The sequence below is a fragment of the Schistocerca cancellata genome, chromosome 3 (assembly GCF_023864275.1).
Source record: "Schistocerca cancellata isolate TAMUIC-IGC-003103 chromosome 3, iqSchCanc2.1, whole genome shotgun sequence".
Taxonomy (NCBI): domain Eukaryota; kingdom Metazoa; phylum Arthropoda; class Insecta; order Orthoptera; family Acrididae; genus Schistocerca; species Schistocerca cancellata.
In genome coordinates, this window is record NC_064628.1 from 557,961,432 (window position 1) to 557,978,085 (window position 16,654).

The 16,654-nt window shown below is 39.9% G+C and overlaps 1 protein-coding gene across 2 annotated transcripts in view; it reads right to left on the reverse strand.

Annotated features, from left to right (window-relative positions):
* LOC126175403 (copine-8-like) overlaps nucleotides 1–16,654 on the reverse strand; it is a 206,673-nt gene that overhangs the window by 135,235 nt on the left and 54,784 nt on the right. For both annotated transcript variants that reach the window (XM_049922195.1, XM_049922196.1), the window contains exons 3-4: nucleotides 10,258–10,399; nucleotides 3,345–3,470 (exon numbers count right to left, since the gene is read on the reverse strand). In XM_049922195.1, coding sequence (XP_049778152.1) covers nucleotides 3,345–3,470; nucleotides 10,258–10,399 — 268 coding nt within the window. The remainder of the gene's footprint in view (nucleotides 1–3,344; nucleotides 3,471–10,257; nucleotides 10,400–16,654) is intronic.

Consider the following 16,654-nt stretch of genomic DNA (forward strand, 5'->3'; position numbering starts at 1 on the left):
GAGTGAAACTCCCATTCTGGAAACATCCCCCAGGCTGTGGCTAAGCTACATGTCTGCAATATCCTTTCTTTCAGGAGTGCTAGTTCTGCAAGGTTCACAGGAGAGTTTTTGTAAAGCTTGGATGTTAGGAGACGAGGTACTGGCGGAAGTAAAACTGAGAGGGCAGGTCGTGAGTCATGCTTGGGTAGCTCAGTTGGTAGAGCACTTGCCCATGAAAGGCAAAGGTCCTGAGTTCGAATCTTGGTCCGGCATACAGTTTTCATCTGTCAAGAAGTTTCAGATAATAATAATAATAATAATAATAATAATTTATTATTATTTCTTCAACAGGAAGAGAAATATAAAAAAAAACTTGTTGCCATATGGAACCTAAGAACGTTGTTATGATTTATTAACAGATGATGACCAATGTCTAGAAAAATGGTCTGCACCAACAGAACTACTGCATCTTCACACAGAAAGTAAGTGATATGGGAATAACTATACATGTAATGGACAATAAGGGGTAAGTATGAGGTGTGCCTAGTTGACTGCACTTAGTCACAACTGGTGTTTTAGATTTGCTATTGCCCATGAGATTAATGACAGCATCTGCTCCTATTACACGGATATTAACTTACACTCTCATTTTGAAAGTTCCACTGGAAATTGTTGACATCTTCTATGCAAGTTTACGAAAATGTTTAATAAAAGATCAAAAGGGAGACAGATTTCTAAAATGTGGTGACTGCAATGCAGGAATTGGCAACAATTATAAAACTGGTCAAACTGTATGAGACCTTACAACACTGGAAAGAAGAATAAGAGCGGTTAGCACTTCCTGAAGTTTGCATTCTATGTACACCATCTATCACTATCACCTATTTCAGGAAAAGAGCTGTACATAGTCACTGTAATTTCTGCACTCAAGCCACAGGTATAAGCTTGATTATATAACTTACAGGAAACAAAGCTCATGTTATGAAAGATTATTCACCCAGTATGGAGTAAATATGGCAAGGTTAGAATTAATGGCTCAGTCACCTGAGATGACAACCTTTACAAATATCAGTCAAACTGAAGGAAAAACTTGATATTGCATCACTGTGTTATACAAAGAGTGTGACGAGCATGTGATTACAGATGAAGGAGGCTATTATGCAAATGGCTCTCAAAATTTCCAGGAGAAAAGTCAGGAATCAAAGTGATTAGTTTGCAAATTATATAAACATATTATGCCCTTACTTCAAGGAAAATAAACTACTCCCTTAAAATTAGTCAGATTGTGCTGAATCTGGTTACATTAAGCTAAAGCAGACTTTCAGTGTCTCATTTAACACAATGTGAACTAACACTAGACAAATCTCTGCAAGTCCACACAGCACAGGTATACAAATGGAGAGCACCAGGAAGAAATCATGAATCCAAGATCTAAACATAAAGCTCCTCACTCAAAAAATCGAGCAGCAATGAAGGTCGACACTTTGTTAGACTTGCTTTTAATCCAAGATGGCATAAGAAATGAGGCACTGATAACACATCAGCAGTCCCCACAACATTTGAACTGGACAACCCTGCTGTTCATAGCCAACTTTGCCTAATCCATTATGGATCAAAGCTGAGAAAACTGCACAGTGTGTGGCAATATGCCTGCAGAGGTAATGGAGTTGAAATATGTGACAACCCCTCTGTCTGAGTTACTGTGAGCTGTTGTGAACAAAACACATTACAACACGATATGAAAAATGTACACATAGTAACAGTGTACAAAGGTAAAGGAGAGGGACAAATGCAACAGTAACAGAGTAATATCACTAAAACACATAAGGAAGAAAATGTATGAAGGAAAAGGGGAGAGGGCACCAAATGATAAGTCCCTTGTGTGAAAAAGTGTTCTTGAACCAGTCCTGACAACATGAAGAGCATCTGGCCATAGCAAAGTCAATTTGCCAAATAATGGAAAAGGCTCTGTCTGCACTAATCTACCCTGACACACGTGAGGATTTTGCACCAGACAGTCTATGAACAATAAGATATTTACCCTCTGACAGATACACAGAAAATGCCATGAATATTTTGTGAACTGGAAAATGTCGCTATTGACCTAAACAAGGACTTTGATACTATTGGCAGCAGAGGCCTTTACAGTGTTCCACAAAAACAAATATAATGTCCTGTTACACTTCTGTCCCTTTCTATGGTCTTCCATAACAACATGTCATTTATGGGGAAGCATCTGAGGACATAAACGAAGTTGTCAGACTAGGCTGTTTGCTGTTGCAGACCTCATCTGAATATATTTCTCAGCATGGTTTTCTTGCTGCCTCTAATATGGGACTTTTCACTAATACCTCCTTAATGTTGATGATGGAATATGTAGATTTAATTGTCTGAGAACTACTGTATTCCAAGGATAATGAATTCATCGTAAACTCTGAAGAAGAGCCTCGTGAGCTAACAGAGAAATCTGCTCATGTCTGTGACTATTCTCACAGAAAGTTACTGTATTTACTGGAATCTAAGCTGCACTCAAATCTAAGTCGCACCTGAAAAATGAGACTCGAAATCAAGGGAAAAAAAATTTCCTGAATCTAAGCCGCACCTGAAATTTGAGACTTGAAATTCAAGGGGAGAGAAAAGTTTTACACCGCACCTCCAAATCGAAACAAAGTTGGGCCATTGTAACGCGAGACAAAATTTAGGTCGAATGGATGAAGATACAGCTACAGAAGTTTGGTTTGAGTTGTAAGCTTAGTAGTTAAGCTTTACCAGGTAGTCATTGGTATGTGTCAGGCGCTCCGTCCGTATTTATACGGGTACCCTTCCTTTTTCACGTGCTTCACCTGGGTTGAATCGATTGCTTATTTTGCTTTGATCTGACAAGTGCTGTTCTCTTTGTTATAGGTATTTACGTCACTCTAAGCTGAAAATGCATCATTGTACTGTGTCATGCATTGTTTGTTGCATTCTGATAATGAGTGTTTACGACCTGTCGCCGCTCGCGACATGGCTTGCTTTTGTGGGCACTACTGCCCCTAACAATAAAAAAAAAGAGAGGAATTGTCTCATTAGCGAAACATTGTTAAGAGACTGCTATTTGTTGTTACTTACACTGCTGCTTTCTTTGATAACGATCAACAAGAACCAAATAATAGACTGCATATGATAGAAGATGTTCTGAACAAGAGTTTAGCACAAGTTTTTCTCCGTTGGAAAATCTTTGCAGACACCCCTTTAGTACATTACATTCTCAATAGAAATTAGAGTAATCTTCGATTTAAAAATCTAGTCAGTTGCCTTGCTTCATTTCTGACTGTATCACTATTCAGCATAAAGCATTCAGCCAGTAAAAATAACTGCCTTACCTGGCCTAGAGTGCATTCACATTCTCCTAAGAAATCATGTTCTCCAAGGTCGGGTGACTCCGTATCAATATCGTACACAGCGAATTTCAGCCACTGTTGTTCCTCAAATCTGTATGTCAAATGTACCTGTGATATAAAACAACAGTAGTAGTAACTTTCATACTATGAAGAAACCTTATTATAATTTTTGTTATGTTCATTTAATTATCATTCACAACAAAAACAAAATAAATTAAATAAATTGGAAGAAAATTCATTCTCTCTCATTAATGCTCCCAGTCTAAGCTCAGTTAATATCCCTATGTATGACACACACATGGGACCACCACCACCATGCCAGTTCCATACTGCTGGATATCACAGAAATTTAATGAAAATTAAATGTCAATAATAAAAGTACACTATTAATCTTATTACTCATTATTTAATCATTACATTACTTGACAGTCTTTTGCTGTATGAACTACAAACGGGTGTGCAGAGGAGGTGAGATGGGAGGTAGAAGGAGAGGGAGAGATTTTCAAAGTATTCTTCTTCAACTTTTGTAACAGATACATTCTCTATTGCACAATATCTTCTGTTATAATCTCTGAATCACACACAGCAAACTCTTGCATATGTGACTTGATAATGACAATGTGTTCACATTTGGAATATAGGCGGTTCCTGAGGACATTATCTGGCTGGATTTCCATAAGTTCCTTGAAGGTCTGATATGTTGCAAGAAGCTCAAGTTTCAAGAACCAGTACCACACTTCCACAGCAATCAACAAGAAATGTACTGCAGCAGATAAGGCTTAAGACTTACATCTGTAAGGGACAGGTTTTAAGTCCCAACGAAGGAATCCAGATTTAAATTTTTGTGGTTTTCACCTGTAGCTTAAGGTGAAAGCCACATTTATTCCTATGAAAAGTAAATTGTTGTTTGCCTTCCCCTCCCTTGTCTAATCTCAGCTTAAGCTTTATTTCTAATGGTCTTCTTGTCGATGAGACATTTAAACCTTCCAGCTTCCTACCCGCAATTGCAACTGTACAATTCTTTCTGCAGTCTGTTACTGCACTGCTCGTCTGTCAATCTCTGTTGTACATACATAAATTATTTGGCAGGCAGGTTGGGCAGCAATCTGCAATTATTTGCTGATGATGCCATGGTGTACAGTAAGGTGCTGAAATTGAGTGACTGTAGGAAGATGCAAGACGACATAGCTCTAAATGTGGAAAAATGTAAGTTAATGCAGGTGAGTAGGAAGATCAAACCTGTAATGATCGGATACAGTATTACTGGTGCCCTGCTTGACAGTGTCAAGCCATTTAAATATCTGGGCATAATATTGCAAAGCAATATGAGGTAGAATGAGCATGTGAGAACTCTGGTACGGAAGGTGAATGGTCGACTTTGGTTTATTGGGAGAGTTTTAGGAAAGAGTGATTCACCTATAAAGGAGACCACATATAGGACGATGGTGCGACCTATTTTTTAGTACTACTCGAGTGTTTGGGATACATACCAGGTCGGATTGAAGGAAGACATTGAAGCAATTCAGAGGCGGGCTGCTAGATTTGTTACCAGTAGGTTCGAACAACATGTAAGTGTTATGGAGGTGCTTTGGGATCTCAAATGGGAATCACTGGAGGGAAACCGACATTCATTTTGAGAACACTATTGAGAAAATTTACAGAACCGGCATTTGAAGCTTACTGCCGAACGATTCTACTACTGTCAAAATACATTGCGCGTAAGGACCACAAAGATAAGATATGAGAAATTAGGGTTCATACGGCAGCATATAGGCAGTCATTTTTCTCTTGCTCTACTTGCAAGTGGAACAGGAAAGGAAATGACAAGTAGTGGTGCAGGGTACCCTCTGCCATGCACCATACGGTGGCTTGCAGAACATTGATGAAAATGTCCTGATAAAAGGCCAGTATTGGTAACTATTTATTTATTCCACCACGTTTCCACACTGAACTGCTCTTTACATTATGTTCAAAATAAATACTACCTATCAGTGGGGACGTGAAAAAGTTTGTGACAATGATACCATGAAGAATAATGCAAAACTGGCAGTTTTTGCAAAATAATGCAAAATCAGTAATTTTTACATAATATCATAAAATTTTTCTCATACAAAAGAATACTGTAAATCTGAGGACAAGTTTACCAACTGATGGTTATTGAATGTTTGAATTACATTTTACCTTTTTTCCCTAAAGGCTGGGGGTTTATGTATAATCTTAAAATGGCATTTCATTTCCCATAAGAAATCACGATGTGATGTCACAAATAATACCGAAATTGTAAAAAAGAAACACCCACCCAATTTGGCAATAAACGTACCAGATTTCACTACAAACACATGAAATTTGTATTTGGGCATGGAGCAACTGATTGACAAGAAATGACAAAATTTAGAAGGAAAAAGAAAACCTCGACCAAATCTGACAAAAAAAGAATAACACTGAATGTAGAAGGGGGGGGAGGGGAGGAGGACGAAAGAAAGTAGCACTGCGTCTGGCAAAAATAATACCTAATTTGGCGAATAATTTTATTTAATTTGGCAAAAAATAACACTGAAAACGCCAAAGAATAACATCAAAATCATCAGAAAATAACCTTGAATTTAGTAAAAAATAAATAAATAAAAAAATAAAAGTAAAAAAAAATCAGAATTTGGCAAAGAACACTGAAATTGGCACAAAGTAACACCAAAATTGGCCATAAAACAAAATTACTTTTACCGTCCCAACCTCTTAGTGAATGACTGTTTAACTACATCTGTAGACTGCGAGAAGTTCCTTGAAAATCAACCAACTTGGTGGCAATGAATGAACTTTCACACAGACAGGTTCTCACTTCTTGTGCTCCACTGGTAAGCAGAAATGGTGAAGCTCTTGCACAGCTTCTTAGAAAGTAAAAGCAGATATGTTCTGAACAGTCGAAGGAACAAATGTAGGCATATGTGGACCAGAGGTGTACAAATTCTCCTTCCAGTCTGTCTACCCCTACCTCTGCGGCAATGATTGAAGCAGCTCAACTTACTGCACCAGAGAAACAAGAGCACAAGGGTACTAGAGCCCAGTCATTGAAGTGAGCCAACTTGGGTTTCGATAAGCCTGGCAAGCTTCAAGAGACCTGTTCAGCCTGCTGCACCTGGTAACTGGTTCTGCTGTCAATGAAACATGACTAGTCAGGTGTATATTTACCGTATTTACTCGAGTCTAAGCCGCACTCGAATCTAAGCCGCACCTGAAAAATGAGACTCGAAATCAAGGAAAAAAAATTTCCCGAATCTAAGCCGCACCTGAAATTTGAGATTCGAAATTCAAGGGGAGAGAAAAGTTTTAGGAAGTATCTCCAAATCAAAACAAAGTTGGTCCACTGTGATATGAGACAATTTAGGTCGAATGAATGACAATACAGCTACAGTAGTTTGGTTCGAGTCGTAAGCTTAGCAGCTAAGCTTTACCAGGTAACCATTGCTATGCGTCAGGCGCTCCGTCCGTATTTATACGGGTACCCTTCCTTTTTCACGTGCTTCGTCTGGTTTGAATTGATTGCTTATTTTTCTTTAATCTGATAAGCGCAGTTTTCTTTGTTATAGGTGTTTACGTGACTCTACGCTGAAAATGCATTACTGTACTGTGTCATGCATTGTTTGTTGTACTCTGATACTGCGTATTTACGGCCTGTCGCCGATCGCGGCATGGCTTGCTTTTGAGCGCGCTACCGCCGCTTACAAATTTAAAAAAAAAAAAAAAAAAAAAAAAAAAAGAGAGAGAGAGAGAGAGAGAGAGAGAGAGAGAGAGAGAGAGAGAGAGAGAGAGAGGAATCGTCTCATTAGCGAAACAATGGCAAGAGACTGCTACTTGTTGTTACTTACACTGCTGCTTTCTTTGATAATGATCAACAAGAAACAAATAATAGACTGCGTATGATAGAAGATGTTCTGAACGAGAGTTTAGCGAAAATTTTTCTCCGTTTGAAAATCTTTGCAGGCGCCTCTTTAGTACATTACATTCCGCACAGAAATTAGAGTCATCTTAGATTTAAAAATCTAGTCAATTGCCTCGCTTCATTTCTGACTGTATCACTGTTTAGCATAAGAATAATACGAATATAAACATGACATGATATGTATATTCTTCCGCGTTTGCTGTTGTCTCACTCTAGTTTTGTGGTTTATTACGCAGACAGGATTTAAATGAGATAGTAGCAAACACGAAACAATACATGGCAAAGTGTTTATATTCGTATTATTCTTATGGTGACGAGAATACTGCATGTGATTCACAATTTATAAAAGTTCCTATTAGTAACCATCTCTTCTCACAGATAGGAAAAAATTCAGAACGTAGAGTTGGCCATATTGACGAACATCCTAACATTCTTGCCAGTCGGGTTTTCGTAGTACATTGAAATGCTGCTACGTTCGAAAATGAACAATACGGAATTTGTATTTACTTTGTTGGATAATGTATGAAAATGCAGTGGTCGAAACTCGGCGCGGAGAAAAAAAGCTTGTCTTCCACCTTTTTTTTTTTAAATTTATTTACTGACGCAGAGGTTTTGACGCCAGTATTTATCTTTGTGCCTACAAAGTACAAAGCATGCCTGTGTAGCGCTACATATATTCGACGGCAGAACTAAGTTGTGGCGGCACCCACCGACATATTTAAGAACTTCCGCTTGCTTTGCACTCGATTCTAAGCCGCAGACGGTTTTTTGGATTACAAAAACCGGAAAAAAAGTGCGGCTTAGATTCGAGTAAATACGGTAGGTAGTTAGTTTCAATGCAACTCATTTATCATAATAATGAGGGAGCTTCAAAATGAACAAACCAAACTTAAAAGAGATTGAGGAGAAATGTCAAAGCTCAGCAGAGGAAAAGTTTTTGTGTGTTTATGAGGCAGTTTCAAATAAATTGGTAGGTGTCTCATAGTGCAAATTGTGTAAAAATTACTAAACACTCATTCAGAAACCTTGAAAATGTTATGATGCATCCGTAAATCTGACCAGCTGTTTCCTTACTCCATAAATATTTTGGAAGAGGACAAACACTTAGTGACTGACAAGTTTTTTGGGAATCTGTGCTAAGAACTTGAGGTTATCTAGCAGCATACAGGCTTTCTAAATTTAGGGCAAACGATTACTGAAATAGGGAAAAAAATAGGGTTGAGAGGGGTATTAAAAACTACATTCCGGTAGTATGCAACATTGTGTGAAGGAAGCTCAGTATGAAAGAAAAGCTTGTTCTTTCAAATGAGTACTTATTAGATTAACATAATATGAAAAATGAACTTAATGTTCGTTAAAATGCATTTGGGGAATTTAGAATGAACTATTTTGGCCTCTTAGAATTAATTCAGTTTACCTACAAAACACATTCTAGAGAAAGTAATTAAAATTGGTATAACTGTGGTCATATATGGCTTAAATAACACACTAAGGTTACAGAAACTAGACTTCCAAAGCCTTACCTTAGATGACATTGCAGTATAATAGACACTGGATGTGCTTACTACAAAAACATGTATTTGAGGTGACCTGATGAAGATTCGAACTTAGAGTGCCAATAATAGGTTTACTAGGTGAAAGGTTGTGAAGTTGCAGAGAAGACCGTTCATTTTGATATAAATAAATAAGCCCAAAATACACTAGAAAGAAAAAAAAGGACAAATAAAATCCACCATTTTCTGGCCTACAGTGACCCAAAATGAAAATGTATGTATGTATTGAACTGTGGACCTAGAAACCGCACAGCAATTGCTGACATAGTGTAACTGAGGTGGAATAAGGAGAACCAGCATGCACTTTCTGAGACAGATGGAAAACTGCCTAAAAAACCATCCACAGGCTGGCTGGCACACCGGACCTTGACGGTAATCCGCCGGGCAGATTCGTGCTGGGGATTGGCACATCTTCCCGCTCGGGAAGCAGTGCATTGGACCACACGGCTAGCCAGACGGACCAGAATGAATATAGTTATATTGGGCCTCGTATGGTGATACAAAATTTACATCACAACATATTCCCTACAGGAGTAAAAAAGGACTTTTCATTAACTTTGGAACGCTGCTTGTAACACTACACTGAAAGTGTACAGAATAAATTGCTATGTAGTGTGGTGCTACAGGATGATGGGCAGGCAAGCGAGATTCCATTAGCCTGCTTGGGTTGGACATGGCTTGGTTTGGATGGGAGTAAAGTAACCCGCCTGTTCTGCTGATAATGTGTGGCAGCTTGCCTGCCTAACAGGCAAGCATGGCAAGTTAAAAGCTAAATGCATACACCTGTGATGTGGATTCACAGGATCCTAATTTGAAGGTGGTCATCTCATACATGATATTTTGAGTGCAAGATCACATCTGTAATAAACCGATCATACAATTCAGCGGAGTTGATCGAGCAGGTCGAAACTTATCATAGAGTAGGAACAATTTTAGTACAAAATTTACATTGCAAAATATTCCCTACAGGAAATAATGGTCCAAAGTGAAATTACAAACTCAGTCATAAAAATATTTCCACTTAGTAGATAGCAACAGACAAATATCAGAAATAATAAATTCATTAGCTTTAAGAAACTAAGACTACATCACTTGGCCAAACAGTGGGACAGACGATAAAAGAAAAAGCTAGTGAATCTCTCAGTTCAGTTTGTACAACTCGATTAGCTTCTAACATAAAGTTTCAATTAGAATGGTTTTTCACAATTAACTAATACTATATATCATAAGGAAGGAAAGAAGATGAGTATGATGGTTAAAACAGTTGTAGTAAATAAAAGCAAAAAACTTACTCTTAAGAAGTTCACATCACAGTTATAGTTGCTTGAATATATTCTTCACTACAGACTAAGTGTGGCATACAACTGTTGAGATTCATTGGTCTAAAACATGAACATTATAGTACCTTTCGTACAAAATCTGGGTTTAATGTATTCTTGACCATCTCAGTTCGTCCCACTTCAATCCAGTCTTGTGTCTCATATGTCTTCAGGTAAGTAACACACATTGGGTCCGATTTTGAGAATACATCGGTGTCCAAAAGGTCCCTAAATTGATAGAAATAAATTTAGTTACTGTTAAGTATCTATGGAAGTCTTATGTTTTGAATGTGGAAAAAAACCTGTAACATTTTGTGATTCCTCCCAAAAATGAACAAGCATCAAATAGGAACAAAACTTTGTTCACTATAACTAATGTGTAAGTGTACAAAAATCATGCAGTGGCTATGGTTTCGACTGCAAGCATGTTAGCACATTCTTGTATATTATGTATGTATCGATACAGCACATAAACTGGCATTAAACTACACACACATTCTTAAGCAGGACAGTGGCAAATGACATACTAGTGATAATACTGACACACAGTGAAACAAGGATAGCCTCCTGAAAATGGGCATAATGGCCCATTAAATGTCATAACATTAAAATAAAGCTGGCTTCAGCTTCCAGAGACTGTAGGTATGTGTGTGTGTGTGTGTGTGTGTGTGTGTGTGTGTGTGTGTGTGTGTGTGTGTTTTCATAAAAGCCTTGTTGGCTGAAAGATTATTTTGTGAGTCTTTTTGTTGTGCCTATCTGCGACTCAGCATCTCTGCTATATGGTGAGTAGCAACTATCCTTTTCATAACATTGTTAGATTCCGTCCTGAATTTTCCACTGTTTGCTTTTTTAAAAAGTATTTCTGGTTGGCTATAGTCTCACCCAATAAATTTTAAGTAAATAAGTGAATAACAGCCATGGAATTCCACATCCAGCATACATAAAATGTTTTTGGTTTGTTTCCTTACACCACTGCAGTGTTATTCAATTCATACCAATTTCTTACTTGAATATAATAGAGGGAAACATTCCACGTGGGACAAATATATCTAAAAATAAAGATGATGTAACTTACCAAACGAAAGCGTTGGTATGTTGATAGAGACACTAACAAACACAAACACACACACACAAAATTCAAGCTTTCGCAACCCAAGGTTGCTTCATCAGGGAAGAGGGAAGGAGAGGGAAAGATGAAAGGATGTGGGTTTTAAGGGAGAGGGTAAGGAGTCATTCCAATCCCGGGAGCGGAAAGAATTACCTTAGGGGGAAAAAGGGATGAGCGTGCGCGCTCGTGCCCACACATGCGCGCGCGCGCACTCACACACACACACACACACACACACACACACACACACACAGCCATCCGCACATATACAGACACAAGCAGACATATGTAAAGGCAAAGAGTTTCAGAAATTAACTATACAGGTAGGAAAGAGACCTTAAATATTATAGCTCTACAAAGACCTCCCTATGATAACGTAAATGTTTTCGGTGAAATTTTTAATGACCTGCTTGTTGCCACAAACATTAACACTGCAATATACATGGCCGTACTAACTGGATATACAAACAGGAACTTGATGCCTACTGACTTTTTTTTTTTTAAAAAAAAAAAAAAAAGCTAATGCTAAAATTATATCAGTACAAATTTCCTGATAAATGAGCCCACTAAAGAGGTCAATAGCAGCAAATCATAGGCTGATAAATTATAACTAACATGTCTCATGTTACATACAATGCATTAGTTCTGAAGCTTGCCATATCTGACCAGTAAGCTGTCCAGGTACTGACAAAAGCTGAAAATCATTATGTGACTAGGAGGGAAAAAATACAAAGAAGTAACTGAATAAATCACAAAGTGAAAACAGCAAAAGAAAGACTTAACACTTTTCAGTGTGCAATGCTACAGGATTGCAAAAATAACAGACTAAAGGCAGAATCTAAGAACTACCAAGATTATTGTAATAACCTACTATTAAACACCACAGGTAAATATGCAGCCACAATGTTATGAGACTCAAGTAACATAGTATAACTGTTTGGAAAGTTGTAAACATCTTTAAGGATTGTAAGGAAAATTTAGTTAGTGACCTTATCATCAACCATGTAGGGAATATCATCAAATTCCGACATTAGAGTACAAATGTTTTTGATGAGTGCTATTCATCCATTGGATACCCCATCAACGACATTTTCTAACATCTCCAGTACAGAAATAGATAAATACAAAATTAGGTCACAAAAAATTCAAAATCTGCAGGCTACGATAGGTTGCCTACCTGTTCATTAAAAAAGTACATAGATAACATGTTCGATCCCATGGCCACAGCAATAATGAAGTAATTGTTCAAGTACAAAATCATTCCTTATTATATGCAGTCTACTATTTAACAATCCAGATGGTTTTTGAAAAACAAGTCAACTTCATGTATATATATATACACAAGTAGTGTCTGTTCTGTCGGAGATGTCCAACGCCATTCGTTATGACATGGCTGGTGTATATTTACATCTACATCGATACTCTGAAAATCAAACTTCAGTACCTTGGAGAGGGTTCATTGAACCACATTCAAAATAACTGTATTATTCCACTCTTGAAAAGTGTGCAGAAAAAACAAACACTGCTTTATACAAAATACAGGAATGCGAAAGAAAGAGAAAAAGGATGGGGTGAGGGGTGAATTACAGACTTCCAGCTGCACAGAGCATCATGGAAATGCAGCCATAGCACAGTTAATAAATGATACAACTACTGCTGTAGAGAACAAGGAATAAGTTACTTAAGTGTTCCTTGTTTTTAAAATAGTATTTGTGTGTGTTAACATCACCATATCACAGGAACTGGCTATGACTTGATAAAACTGTGTATGAGCAACAGTAAACAATTTGTGCTGCTTAAACCAATGGGTCTTTCACATTCAAAAATACTAAAATCAAATATCAAGTGGCTCATGGTTCCACACTGTTACCACTTCTCTTCTTGACTTATATTAATGAGATAAAGTACTTCTCCTAATTCTATAAAAAGTATATATACTGCATGTAGACAAAGCATCAAATGTGTTGTGTGTGAACACAAAGCATTGGACAGCAGAACACTGTTACAAATGAAATAGTCCAGTATTTCAATGAAAAATATCTAACTATATTTGGTATGAAATTATCCACAGGGTATGATATCACAACAAAGCAAAACTGGACAAAATTCGTGAGAATCACAACCCAGATCAATCTCAAGTGGAACATGGCTACAGATCACTTAGCCTGTAAGCTATCCAAAAACATATTTGCCATAAACATATAAACATCATTAGCAAACATTGTAAAGATACGTATGAGTTGAAAAGTGCATATAATTGAACATCATTCTTATCGAATCTGAACTATGCAGAAGTGTGGTGTGCAATAGCACAAATCAGCCTAAATACATTACCAACACTCCAGAAAATAACTTTCAGAATTATTTACAGAGCCAAACCCAGCAAACTGTGTCAATAGCTGTTTCCAAAATTAGGTGTTCCTGTGAAAACAATGAATCCAAACTTAAACTGTGAGTCGCATAATACTAGACGAAAATTAAAATACCATGCAAATAGCCACAGAACAGCAATGTATGAAAAAATGCAGTTCTTGAAGGGGTGCCCTTTCTGAGAATCTCACGGTCTTTCCAGTCGACAAATTAAAAGACCAACTTAAAGAATTTTAACAGAAAATCCATTTTATTCTCTACATGCATTCTTTTTCTTAACAAAAAATAAATAGACATGTTCTGTTTTGCAAGTTTTACAGGATCATAGTATCTGGTGATTCAAAATCAATCTAACGATAATTTTTGAAAAAATTATAATAGTGTTGCTTAAGTATTAGCAAATTTGAAATGTATTAAAATGTAAAATTTATTGTTAAATTCAAAACTTCAGTTTCTAAACTGTAAACTTCAATATCATTACCTAAGATATTCAGAAGAATAATGTGTATGATGTCCTGAACACTCCGGGGGACATTGCCTTGGTGAAGCACTGTCCATGTGGGTGGAGAAGAGGCTTGTGTACCTGTGTGAAGCTGAGGGCTCTGCTGCAGGTAGAGGACCTACTGCCGGAAAGGCCTTAGCTGACGGATCAGGCTAAGAGTGTCCCACAACGCCCTGTCTTCCTTATCCACTCCTAGTCCTTACCCACTTCCCTTCCCCAACCCATGGTGCGATGCGATCCGTGCCAAGGAGTGCGTGGCGCATGGGAAGATGTGTTGCAAATGGAGCCTCAGGGATACCGGGCAACCTCCTTGAGCCAAAGACCACCAAGAAAAAAAACTGTCTCAGGTTGAAGGGGATATGCAGACATCTACAATGTTAAAGACAGGTAACAAGAGGATAAGGGAGGAATCCAAGACTCCCTCTGTAGTAGCCACCAGAAAGATCGTGGGAGGCGCACATTGGCACGGCGCGTCACGGACGGTAGTTGCCGCCAGTAGAGTCCCGTCCACCAGAGGGCACGCGAGAATTCGGACACGACCTCTGCCGGCGTAACAACAAGAACAACAACAACAACTCCGGCAGGACAGGCTGTGCGCAGTCAGTCAACATCGGGCATGCCTAGGACACAGTCCCGGTCTACGCTAAGTGAAGTGCGACGTAACGTGAACAGTGTTACTACACAATTGGCGACGAGTAGGGTCGTTCTTTCGCGTGTTGCGTCGTTGTTCCGGTTTCGCAGTTTCTCCACGGCATGGAGGATTTGGTGCGGGTTTTGGTTGCGCAGCAGACGGAGCTCATGGCCACCATGAAACAAGTGCTTCCGGCGTTGCTCTCCACGCCGTCTGCTCCGGCGCAGTTCCCTCCTCCCTTTCCCCCGTATGACGAGACGGCAGAGGATTGGGACGCATATGAACATCGCCTTCGGCAGCATTTCCAGGCGTTTCATGTTGCCGATGCGGAGGTATGTCGTGCTCTCTTCTCGTCTTGGATATCTCCCTCGCTGTATCAAGTTTTGCGGCAGCTAGCGCCGTTGCAGGAACCCTCGTCCTTGTCGTTTGACGCATTGTGTTCATTGCTGTCTTCATATTATCGCCGCCGCACGCATGTTGTGGCGGCTAGGGTCGAGTTCTATCAATGCAAGAAACAGCCCCATCAGTCTTACCGGGCGTGGGCCGCTGCCCTGCACGGTCTTAGTCGCAAGTGTCATTTTGTCACGGAGCAGTCGCGGGAGTCGTATGCCCATGTTATGGTCCGCGACGTCATTGTTCGTTCGGCCCCTGATCGGGAGGTCCGGCAACGGGCCCTGCAGTTAGAAGACCCTTCCCTCGAGGAAGTCCTGTCCATTGCTCAATCGTATGAAGTCTCTCACGCAGCAGGTCAACAGCTGGAGGCGTGGTGCGACGTCGCGGAGGTTCAGGGCAGCGCGGCCGCGTCCACTGTGTCCGGGGTGGACGACGTGCGAGCGGTACAATCCGGCCGTTATGGCCGCTCCCGTGCGGCGCGTAAACAGAATTCCGGCCGCCGGCCCCTGTTGCCGTCCTGTGCGTCATGCTATATACATCCCGATCGGTCAAAGTGCCCCCAGCGTTGGGCCGTTTGTCGCAAATGTCATAAAAACGGTCACATTGCTAAAGTTTGCCGCTCAGCCTCAAAGGAATCGAAGGAAGCAAGTACAGAGGACATGGACGTTGACATTCAGGAAGTTTCATCGGGCCAGGCTCCCGACGCATCGGCACGCAAACTCTTTATCGAGGTGTCGGTTCGGTCGCGCTGGTTACAACTGCAGGTAGATACGGGCGCGGCAGTTTCGTTGTTGAATGCACAAACGTATTCCGACCTTGGATCGCCCCCGTTGGCGCCAGTTTACCGGCGTCTACGCGGTTATGGTAAACAGTTCATTCCCCTCCTGGGTCAATTCACTACCGACGTGACTTACAAATCAGTCAATCGGCCTATTACTTTTATTGTTGTCAGTGATGCGAGCTCCGCTAACCTTTTTGGCCTGGATGCCTTTCAAGCTTTCGGTTTTTCTATCGCTGACACCATACAGTTGGTCTCCGAAGATGTTCCCTATCACTCATTGGAATCTTTGATCTCAGACTTTCCAGATATTTTTGAGGAGGGCCTGGGGCGTGTTTCAGATTTTGAAGCTCACTTAACGTTGAAGGCGTCTGCTCGCCCGCGTTTTCTACGCGCAAGGCAGATCCCCTTGGCTCTCCGCCCTCAGGTAAAGGAAGAGCTCGACCGGCTGACAGCCCTAGGGGTCGTTCTTCCCATTTCTTCCAGTGAGTGGGCTTCGCCCCTCGTTATTGTCAAGAAGCCCTCGGGGAAAATTACGTCTTTGTGGCGATTTTAAGGCCACCATTAATTCCCAATTGGTGGTGGACACCTATCCTTTGCCTCGTGCTGATGAATTGTTCTCCGCAGTGGCGGGAGGCCACTATTTTTCGAAAATCGATCTGTCAGAGGCTTATCATCAGATACCACTTGATGAGGACTCC